The sequence below is a fragment of the Eretmochelys imbricata genome, chromosome 3 (genome assembly GCF_965152235.1).
Source record: "Eretmochelys imbricata isolate rEreImb1 chromosome 3, rEreImb1.hap1, whole genome shotgun sequence".
Taxonomy (NCBI): domain Eukaryota; kingdom Metazoa; phylum Chordata; order Testudines; family Cheloniidae; genus Eretmochelys; species Eretmochelys imbricata.
The window spans coordinates 161,656,379-161,668,457 of record NC_135574.1 but is presented as its reverse complement, the minus strand read 5'-3'; the positions used below and the strand labels follow the sequence as shown (position 1 = coordinate 161,668,457).

General features: G+C 41.7%; 1 protein-coding gene across 1 annotated transcript; it reads right to left on the bottom strand.

Moving 5' to 3' along the window:
- Positions 1 to 5,365: 5,365 nt before the first annotated feature.
- Positions 5,366 to 11,445, bottom strand: SLC30A10 (solute carrier family 30 member 10). Its single transcript, XM_077811936.1, has 4 exons — positions 10,917 to 11,445; positions 10,033 to 10,116; positions 6,679 to 6,918; positions 5,366 to 5,838 (listed from the first exon to the last, which is right to left on the bottom strand). The coding sequence occupies exons 1-4, from the start codon at positions 11,443 to 11,445 to the stop codon at positions 5,366 to 5,368; spliced, it is 1,326 nt and encodes a 441-aa protein (XP_077668062.1).
- Positions 11,446 to 12,079: the final 634 nt, after the last annotated feature.

Genomic DNA, 12,079 nt, shown 5'->3' with positions numbered 1-12,079 from the left:
GTTGACTCTGGTCCACACTGCAAAGCCCCAGCAGAAGTCACAAGCGTTGCTCAGAACTGGCACTGGAATAGCAAACATGAATTGGCAGAGCTTTGTGGTGACACTGAACACAGTATCTGCATTCTGTACATACAGTGCCTGGCTGTAGCCACTACCCTTTCTTAGATCCTCAGTATCGAGCTCTAAATTCACTCCACAGTGTAACAAAAACAGTTTGAGTGGCTGAAGATAAACAAAGAGGGCCAGGTTTTCAACATCCAACAGGTCCCCCATTTCTTAGTGAGAGCTGCAGGATGCTGAGCACTTTTGAAAAATGGTTTGTTTTTTCAGTCTAAACCTCGTTCTCCCTTCAGAGGCAAGATTCACAATGAAGTCAAGTAGTCAACAAGTCCTTGGCTCAGGATTGGTCCTTAACAATCATGGATGTGTTAAATCAATTTCATATATTGACTTTAGGTCTCCAGTTTCTAATACACATCAAGCACGGGACTGCCAGTTTCTTTAAAAATACATTTTATTTACAGCACCTCTGAACTTTCTTTACTTTGAAAATAATATAAATGTACATAACACATTAAGAAATCTCTCATGAACAGTTAATAAAATGACTGATGTTTACAATTCAGGGATTTCAATGAGCAAGGAAATAATATTGTGGCACATTATTCAAATCATATACTGTATAAAAGGTAGAAAACAAGTTTTTAAGCAACGAAACTCCAACCTTGTAACAAAACCTTACAGTGATGTCCTCATATAAGGCATCACAGTCCAAAATAAAGCATTTATGGTGCATCCACCATACAGGATACATAATTCAGACTGCATAGTAAGCAGGTTCTATAGAAATCTTTAACATTTTGATAAACTCTTCTGCAACTTGTTCCTTTCATGTGTGAAAAATCAATGGTCAAACTCTTCCTTGAATTAAACCCTGTGGATTTACTGATTTCATTTTATCCTCTCATGGTCACAGGACAGCCATTTAAAAAAAAAAAAAGCTGGACTATTTGTGAAGAACTCAAATTATTCACAGCAGTGTGAAATTCATCCCTGTGTAGAGGGCCAGCACAAGGCTGCCCCAAGCATCCACATGGTGGACGATCAGATGTTAGCAGCCTAAAAAACAACAAAGACCACTGTTGCTTAGTCTTGTAGTTACAACTACAGAAAACTCAAAGATTTGGGGGGGGGGAAAATAAGGCTGAATTCCCAGGAAAAAATGTTTGGAAGACACTGGAATGTTGAGAAAGGGAATGGTGTAATCAAATAGGAAAGGGCGGAAATACAAATGATCCTGACAGCAGAGAGAATTTAAAATGTTCAAAGATCAATTTGCAATGGTTTTGTATCTCCTCTAGCAACAAACACAAAGGAGGAGGAGGCAAGAAAAGGTCGATCTGAGTGAGGAGTGCAAAAGATAAATCAGGGAATGAAAGAGGCACATGCAAGTTGTAAGACAGGTACAGGAGAAGAACTAGACAGCTACAAAAAATAGGTGGTGTGTAAGGAAATGCAGACAATAAAATGAACTATCAAAGCCAAAGAGAATGAAAAATGGCTGCACAAGAGCTCAAGTATCTTCCTACAGAAAATAAAGAGCAAGAGATCGGATGAAAATTCAGTAACACGAGGGAGGCACTGCTAAGAATAAGTTAACTGAATTCCCTCTCTTACTCTTTACAAAGAAAAATGGGGGCAAGATGACAAGTATAGCAAAATTATTGGGAGAAAAAAAAATATAAATATAATCAGTATGGCTATGATCAGAAAGAGAGAACAAAGAAGACTGAGAACTTGAATTCACTTAGACGTTTGGGCCAGATCCTCAGCTAGGAAATCTGAGCATAGTTCCACTGAAGTCAATGGAGTTATACGAATTTACTCCAGTTGAAGATCAGGTCCCAAAAGACTGATCTGCAAATCCAATGCATAAATAGGGCACCAGGAAAAACAACGAGGAGTCCTTGTGGCACTTTAGAGACCAATAAATTTATTTGGGCATAAGCTTTCGATGAAGTGGGTTCTAGCCACTCCTCGTTGTTTTTGCTGATACAGACTAACACGGCTACCACTCTGAAACATGGCACCAGGGTGAGCTGGGTAAGGGGATAACTATCTTATCTAGCAAATTAAGAGGGTGCTTATAAGTTGAAAGCAGTTCAGGAGGAAGGAGATGGATGACTAGTTGAACGTCATCCGTATTTTAAACAGATTTCATTCACTATAGGCAACTATGACAAACTGAAAGGAGGAAAGTTGAGAGAGGTTCTGAGGACGCCAATCTGGTGTGGGATGGAGGGCAGTAAATCAGGAAGGGCTGAGGATAGCACCCACAATCAGATAGGAGATTTTAGGTAACTGAATGCAGAAAAATGTAACAGAATTAAAGAAACCAGAATGGAATGTATGCCAAAATATGCTAAGCTACAATCTATGACTCAGAACAAGGGTCTGTAGATAAGGATGAATAAAATACTGAAACAAACAATGGGGTAAACAAATTTCAAGAGAATTAAGAGCCACCATGGGAATTCATGGGAAATCGCTTCACATCCAATAGCTAATGGATAGAATGGAGTATCTCAGAACAAGGAACACCACGAACAACCAGTATAACTTGTTTTGTAATAGACTTAAGAAAAGCATTTTGAGGAAGAAAATGTTGTGTAGCATAATCCTAAATAAAGGCAGAGACTTCATCCTACCAGGTTTCCTGTCCTGCTACTATCCTGAAAGTGCTGCTCATCCCTACAGAGGGGAGGCAAGGCCCATCTTCATAATTAAATGCTTTTAAGTAATTTAAACAGATTTAGTACAAGGAAGCTATTTGATTTCTGTACCTAAAGATTTCTATAGTCCCCGCTATTTGCTTATCTATGCAAAGGTCACAGATAAAGTATATTAACAGGTAAGCATACAAGTAGAAGAGAATTACTTCACTATACATTCAGGTTACAATACTTTAAAGAACCTGAGAAGTAGGTAACCACCACTTTATCAAACATTGGAGGGGGGGAAAGAGAAAGAAGATGGTCTATATAAGCAAACATCAAGGCATTACACACTTACTAGTTTTTTGTAATTCCAGAGTCATAAACAATACTGACAACCAATCTTTCAAACTTAATACAAAACATGGTAACTTGATTTAAGATGTATGTACGCAAGTATGAAGGTGTGATTTTTTCTTTTTAAGTTCCATCATACTAATACTTATGATTTGGGGGAAAAGATTTTGCCGTTTCTTCTTTGATTCTCAAAAGGAAATATAAATAATATTAGATACAAAGGAAACTACATTTAAATAACACCACAGTTATATACAAACCCAACAGAAGCAAAGGCAGTCTTAAGCTCACGCCATATTCTTTTAAAAGGCAGAGCAGTATAAAAAGACGTTGTTTACTGACTTGTCATTTTGTGCAACACCCTTACAGCATGACTCTGCAGTCCTTACATCCAAACCTCCAACTGACATAAATGGGATGACTGGGTCAAAGAGAGTGCAATATCGACATACAATTTAATCTATATAATAAAAATGGATCTATTTTCCCAAGAGATAAAACCTGCTTAAAGAGAATAAATATAGGTCTTAAATGGGTATTATTTGCCATGTTGATGCCATGTTGGCTCCTTCAGAAAATGGAAGTTCTCGAGCAATGAGAAACGGGGCTGTATGCTTTAAGTCTTGCCTTTAAGATTATGTTAAGAGGAAGTAATTGGCTGTACTAAATATGGGTGTGCTACTTTCAAACCAGCCTAACCTACAGGTCCTGGAAGTTTACCAGCCCAGGCACAGAATCTCTTTGCCCATCCTCACAAGGTGATGCTGAATTATGGGCCATGAAATAAACAGGGAGCGTACCCTGGGTGAGTAGGATATTGAAAGGCTGTTTTTGACAATGAACCCATGCTGAAGGTTCTGATTGTGAGCACTGGTAGAGCTGCCTAACATGGTGAGGTCAAGTGGCATTTTCAGCCAGGGTAGGTAGGGTTCCCTCTTGGAAAAGTATACTCACCCCAGGCCTAAGCCCAACCCTAGTGGTAGAATGAGGTGTCTTGTTTTTCCTCAAAGCACCTGAGAATGGATTCTAAAAGCATAACTAGGAGGCTACCTAACATTTCCTAGTGATAGTGTAATTTGTGCACATAACACAACGTTTTGAAATATACCTCTGTGGGAGAGGGTGGGAAGCTTAAACCCTTTAAAATGAACCCAAAGAAGCTACCGTGATAAAATCAAGGCAATCAACTCCCACTGTTTTAAAACAGCTCCCTTTAAGCATAAAAATTGTATATCAAATTTTAAGGAACTTTCTTAATAAACAAAAAAAAAGGTTGAACTGTGTCTTACTGAAAAGAATGGAATTGCAGAATCAAAGTTATTCATGAATAGGTAACACTAGCTTATTTATTCATTCATTATGAATGACAACTAAGATATGGTATGTTAAAGAAATCACAGTAATTCCCACCTAACTTGACACATTAGACCCAGTGTAGTTATTACAATTACTTTGGTCAGCAAAACAAATTGAGTTTTAAAATCAAAATGGTGAACAAGCATAGAATTAATTGGATGAGTGTCTGCATATCCATTTACTAGAGTAGCTACAATCCTCATATGAAATTAATTATTATCAAATGTCCCTATGCTTTAATGTCAGCAAGTGTATTCTTTACACTAATCAGAAATAAAAATACTAAGGTTTAAAAATTACTACTATTAGAGAAGCAAGAAATCAGTTTCTGCTCTGTCCCCTCAAAACAAGAGGCAGTCCAGAAAATAATGAAAGTCAAACATTCCTGTGTGTGTTTTCCAGCTATCAGACACTTTGATTTCATTCACAGGCTCACAGTTCAGAAGCACAAGAGTTACAGTTACAACTGAAAATTCCTGACTATGTAAACCGAGTTTAAGGATTAGTGAAAATCATATCTATTAAATTCCTTAATGATGATACAATAGTTCAATCCAGTAGAATCATCAACACACTATAGGGCTTTCATGAAGCAGCCCGTTTCAGTAAAAAGACCAGAGTTTTATTCCCAGTGCCACTGGCCATAAACTGCGAGCAGTCTACACTGAAGTACACCTGCTACACTCTAAAAATAAAAATTCCCATCTAGTTAGTTCAAGAAATTTGTGTTAAATTGCCTTAAACTATTTTAGGTGAATGCAAAAAATGAAGATGATAATCCTTATTTCAGATAAACAGGTTTTTACATATGTTTTGGTTTATAACTATAACACAGATGGCTTTTCCAATGCGCATTTCAGCTCCAACCAATGGCCTCTGACCTTTTGGCCATTAGGGCTTGTTCTATACAGAGATTATGAAGTGTAAAATTAAGTGTTTCAAAAATGTGTACTGTGTGGATATGATTTGCCATCTGATTTTTTACAATTGTCTGTATTTTTTATTCCATCCCCTGCCAATATATGCTCAATAGGAATTTCAACACCATTTTTATTTAAACTATTGTCTTTATGCAGTGTTGCGGGAAGGCCATTTTTCTCAGGATAACCATTATCATGAGTAAGTTCAACTTCCTGCTGAGGGCAGCACAGCTGAGAAGCACAAGCTTTTGAGATACAGGGTGAGCTGCATATTAGCTCAGAGGTCTTGTGGTCAATGTACTCTGGTTGGATGGTTACAGAATGGATCCCTGCTTCGTGGAAAACCTCCCGCATTTTATAAGAGGCATCTTGGTAATCAGAAGTGGTTTGGCACTTGACATGAAGGGTAGCAATATTCTTCCCACCTGCCAGTTCCCAGACATGCACCTCATGAAGGCTGCTAACCCCTGGCACATCAGTTAGTCTTTCTGCTAGAAAACATAAGAGAAAATAATTTAAGAGGGTTGTTCGGGGGGGGCCAATTGCAAGTTTCTGGTTATTATGAGGAATAGTGTTTAAAAGCCACAGCCATGAAGAAAGACACCTATCAATGCTCATCCACTTAAGATATAAGCATGTGACTTTTTAAAAGTAGTTGTATGTAATGTAACACCGACACCCCCTTCAAACTTTAACTTTCTCCTAGTCATCCAGGGTCTGAACTAAGTCGCTTAACTTGGGGACCAATCCTTTGGACATGCCTTTAACGCTTATTGGCTTCAAACAAAGCTGAGGGCACTCAGCACTTTGTAGGATCAACACTAGACTGTAATCTCCTTGGGGCAGAGATCATGTCTTCCCTGTTCTGCTCAGCTCAGAGCCTGATGGAATTCAAAAAAAAAAAAAAACACACACACACCAAAGAAATCTCTTAAGCGTGCATTTATAAAGTTACAAAATTAACCAAACAATGCTACTGTCAATTAACATTTCTAAAGCGCTTTGAGATCCTTGGACAGAAGGTACTAGGAAGTACTATTCTAATTCAGTGTTGTTCCACTAATAATATTTTGCGTGGGTTGTTTGTTTACAGCTCAAGGTCTGGTATTTTTATGTATTGTTGGAGTACCACATTCTCAAAATGCATGCTTTAACTAATCCACAGAGATTTGAGTCATGTTGCTAGGACACACACATGTGACTCCATTTCTCACAGTTCTTGAGAATTTAGAGCTGCTATGAGTATATAATCCAAACATGTCATTCCAGAAATAACACGAGCACTAAAGTATGTCACTATAATTAATAAAAACTCAAAAAAATTGACTTACTCAGTACTTGCATATTAACACCTTTGGGAACCATCTGCAGCAAAATGGTTGCGGTCTCTTTGATAAGGGGGAAGGCAGAGGATAAAATGATGACCACCATAACTATTGTCAGGCTTGGATCAATGTAACACTGCCAGTTACACGGGGTATTGGCATCCAGGGGAAGTGCATAGAATATTGCAGCAGCAACTACCACAACCACAGATCCAAGTGCATCTCCCATCACATGTAAAAGAACACCTGAAATAAATGACATAATACAATTTTGCATAAGCCTTCATTTGGAGGGGGAAAAATCCAGATGAACTGTTACAGACTTTTGAATTTATTTTGTTCAACATGAAATTGCAGCATTTAGGAAATCAGTACCATAATCAGATATAAAGCTTGCAACAGCGGAGAATAAAACAAGTGGGGTGGGTGGGACAAGCCTGAACAACTATATGCTTGCATAAATTTGGTGGGTTATTAAACATTTAGGCTACACAACAGATCCACAGAAGTTAGCACTGAACAGCATGCCAACGTACAATGTTTTTAATCAAACTGCTGGAGCTTACTATGAGCTGGGCACACCTATAAAGGGCAATCAATTCGTATCATGATTATGGATGATCAAATAACCGAGCTGCTAAATGAGGCATAGTCCACTTCTCTCCTAAGTAGATCAATTGTTCTCTTTTGATAGCAGTTCTGTGACCTTGCTGAGTTCTGAAATAACAGCAGTAATATAACTAAACAATACTCACTTTGGAGGGAGGGGAAAACTTCTAAGTACACGATACAGAGATGGGCCTGAACCAAAACGACAAATCCAAACACTGGACAAGTTTGGATCCTGATCTGAGCTTCAGAACTCACCTAGCTTTATACAGGCCAAATTAACACACACACACACACACACACTCTCTCTCTCTCTCTCTCTCTCTCTCTCTAACTCAGTTTGGGTCCCAATTTTTCAGCTTGGTTTCATCTCTTTTAGTGTAAGTATTTGTCCTATTGCAAGTTCAGAAAACACTGCATACAGCTCTTCTACTTACTTCCACAGTCATGGAGGGAAAAAAAGAATGAGAAAAGTGTATACATTTTAAAAGATGCCTGTAATACCTCTCTAGGCCAGCCCTGTGCATTACATTGAGTAAGATAATGTGCTTGCTACACATTCACAGTAATCTTAGAATCTTTTTTAGAGTAGCAGCCGTGTTAGTCTGTATTCACAAAAAGAAAAGGAGTACTGTGGCACCTTGTTAGTCTCCAAGGTACCACTAGTACTCCTTTTCTTTTTAGGATCTTCTGTTTCCTTCTTGCAAGAAGTATCTTTCCCTTGATGTGCTTTCTAACAATCTCCCCAGTCCAAACTTGCATTTTAACGTAACCCATGTTAGATTGTAATACTCTACTTTTATAAGACTAACTTGCCATTACTTTTTATTTTTGGGTGGCAAGGGGATAAGCGGAGTTGTCGCCTCTAAAAACTTCCATTTTCTTATAAGCTTCACTCCTACATCTCTCAACTAGGATAGCTGCTTATAGCTCCCTCTTAAACCTATCAATGCTCAGCTGCGAGTTTTCACTTTGCAATGATGTAAGACACTAAACTCCCTAAGGCTGAGAACACTGCCTTTGCTACCACTTCTTACCAATTTGGGGCCCAAATGCTGATCCTTCACATGGGAAGGGAAGGCAATATATCACTAGACTGCCTTGAATCACTCATTAAGAGCCAAGTAGTCATTAAGTCACTAACTTTCAGCTGAAGGAAGTTTCTTTCTGGTAGGGTTAAGAGAACTCTCCTTTTTGGTTTTCCAGAGCAATCTGCTGCCTAGAGGTCACAAGGGTCCTGAGTTCAGTTTTCGCTGTAGTAATCGTGGAAACCTCACTGCTTTCCATTTAAAATTAAATTGGACTGGAGTATGTACTGCAGAGTTTACTTCTGCACTGACAAGGGGGAAGGACAAGATGCAATTTCCCTATAATTCTCGGATGCTAACTGTGGATGTCTACACGAGGGAAATCCTAAAATGTCCCATCATTGCAAATATTGATTCAGCTCCACTGGTATTAGCAATATTGGGAGCCCTAATGAGGATGGGCTGCTCAGTGCAGCTCATATTTTGAGCACCACGACAATTAGATCTACTCTGAGCAGAGTTAGAAGATACAGTGCTTAAAATGCACACCTTAGTGTGCCAAATACACTAGCATGTGGTATTTTGAGGATATCACATCCACCATGAAAGTCTGCTGAACCTGACCTCTAGAAGTTCAAGTAAGTGCCACTGTTTTAGCATATGGTGCGGTTTTGCAGAATACTTTTTTACACTGGTATAATAATGAAAACTTTGCAAATCTTTGCCATATACTAAAAATAGACACTCACCTGACCGGACCACCCCCTTATATTGGATTCACTTGGCACTATCTGCATAATGGATGTGGGAACATCACACTGGTGCAAGAGATGGTGATCTGTGATCAAGAAAAATCTTTGCTTAACATTTTTAATAGTGTTTTGATTAAATAAAATGCTAAGTATTATTGGTGGGACTTTTCTGTTGTTTTTAAAGAAAAAGTGTATTTAAAATCAGTTATGCTCTGGATGCATTTGGGGCATTCAGGATGTATCCACATATCTAGTTAGTTTTGTTTGTTTATTTTAAGGCCATGCAGGTTACCTTCAAGAATAGGTTAATTAGCATATTTCATTCTGCAGATATTCAGAGCTCTGTGGATCCTTTCTAGTGTTGGATAGAAATAAATATTTTGAGAAATAAATGTGAGGAATGGGCTGCTTGGAGGAGAGGTGGTCCTTAAGAAGGTCTCTGTCAGGAAACAGTCCACAGAACAACAGGGCTGCAGAACCACTATGCTGTTCTTCAGTACTCCTTACCCAACTGACTATGGGGCATCATTGATACCAGTCTTTAAAGAAAACTGTGCTCCAGCTCTTCAGCTAAGAATCCTGAAATACTATGGTGATGATGCTCAAGAAATAGACCAAAAAGAAGAGAATGGGGACTTCAATCAGCTAAAATTAGAGGAAGAGACTTTGAAGATAAAGCTGTTTAAAAGGGTGCAATCAAAAATAAAAATGTGAACACATACAAAGGGCCAGACCCTCAAATGCTCCATTGATTTCACTGAAGTAATCATTGCCACTTCAAACCATTTGGGGACCTGGCCTAAGAACGTAAAAAAACCCCGAGTTAGTCAAAAATTGTGAAAACTATCATCATTTTTATTTTCATTGGAATTCTGAAAACAAATAAAAAATGAAATTTGGAAAATTTTGACCAGCTCTACTTCAGAAGTCTTTAAAAAAAACAAAACAAAACAAAACAAAAAAACCCGTACCTCTGATGTTCAAAGCTTCAGACTTTTTCTCTTTTTTCTGTACTGTTTGCTCTTCAGGCCTTTTCTGAGTGTTCAGGGAATCACCTGCATTCAAAGAAACAACCCTGTGTTGTGTATAAATTCTACAAACAGAAAAAAAAAAACACACCAATCTTCTCAACACCAACTTATTTTAAAGAGAAACAAACATAAACTCAAGAAAAAGTCAGTCTCTGGCCAACATCTCTTTAATCAACGACCCTTCTCCCCCTGCCTATTTCAAACAATACAGTATAGAATACATACAAGCATGAAATATGTAGGATGTTTGCATGGAGTTTGTTCACACTGCGGTTACCATTAAAGCAATCTTTGGAGGAGATTCCACTGCAAACAATAGACAAGAGGATGTTTCCTTTTACTTTAAGGTTCTCTCTCCCTCTGTCCCCAAAGGAAGAGCCACAACCACTAACGAGGTCATTAGGGTATCACAATAGCAACAAAACTATAGAAAAGGGGAACATGAAATAGCAGAGGAGGAAGGAGGGGATGGAGCCCGAAAGGACATAGAAAAGGGAAGATTGATAGATTCCAAGGCCAGAAGGGACCTCCATGATTATCTAGTCTGACCTGGCTAGGAAAGGCCACAGAATTTCCCTGCAATAATTCCTAGAGCAAGGCTTTGAGAAAAGCATCCAGTCTTAATTTAAAGATGACAAGGGGAAGGGGGGGAGGGTGGAAGAGGAGAGGAAGGGGGGGGCAGGATGGAGGGCCGGAATGCAGGCAAGAGAGAGAGACAGAAGGAGAAAGGGAGGGGCAAAACGGGAGAAGGGAAAGCAAAGGGAAGAAAGGAAAGAGGAGGGGCGAGAAGAGCCGGGGCGAGCTAGGATGCAACTGAAAGGCACCTGCTTCAGCAGCCTCCTGACACTCCACCACGGCCGCCTCCTCCCGCCCGGGGCCGGGCACCACCTGAACCGGCTCTGGGGTGGCGGCGCGGGGCTGCAGGCGGCTGCAGCAGGAGCCCCAGTCCTGGAAGATGAGCAGCCCCACCAGGTTGACGGCCAGGCCCAGCGCCCCCACGATGAGCACCAGCGCGGGGCCGTCGATGGGCTCGGGCCGGGCCAGGCGCAGCACCGCCTCCACCAGGATGGTGAAGCAGAGGGCGGTGAGGAAGACGGCGTTGCTCAGCGCCCCCACCGCCTCGGCGCGGCCGTAGCCGTAGGTGGCGGCGGGGCCCCGGCGGGCGCGGCGGGCGATGCGGCCGGTGGCGATGCCCACGCACAGCGAGATGAGGTCCGAGAGCATGTTGAACGAGTCCGACACCAGCGCGATGGAGTTGCCCAGGTAGCCGGAGACCAGCTCGGCCACGAAGAAGCCGGCGGTCAGCACCAGCATGAAGATCAGGCGGCAGGTCTTGCCCGAGTAGCGCCCCATCCCGGCGGCTGGCCCCGGACCCGGAGCGAAGGCGGCCGGCGCGCCCCTGAGCCAGCGCCGAGCCCCGCCGGCTGCAAGCCCCGCCCTGCGCCCTGCCCCGGGCCGAGCCTCCGCGCCCAGCTTATATGCAGCGGCGCCAGGCAGCCCGCCCCCGCCGCGCCAGAGGGTGGCACCTGCCCAGCCGGGGGGGGGGGCGTTACCCGCTCCCCGCCCTCCCTGGCTCGCCTGCAGAGTCTCTGTCGGGACCAGGGTTTTGTTCTGGGTAAAACCATCGCCTGTTTCCAGACCCTGGTCGGGGCGGGGGGTGAGAGATGCAGGTCACAATCCTCCGGGCAAGCGCGGGTGCTGTCTGACGGGGCTGGTTTTTTCTTGCAGGATGGTGACAGGGTATATGATGTGGAGATGCAGTGGATAGCACGCTCGCCTTTGGATCAGCGTCAGCACGGTGCTAGCGGTGAGTTCCTCCCCCAGCTGTGTGTGGCTCAAAAGCTTGTCTGCCCCCCCCCCCACCTTGTCTCTCCCCCTCACAGCCGCGGCAGCCCCAGGAAGGGCACATAAGGGCCCTTGTGGAGAGGCAGAGAGAGAGGTTTAGCTACTGGAGATAGAAAAGGAGTACTTGTGGCACCTTAGAGAC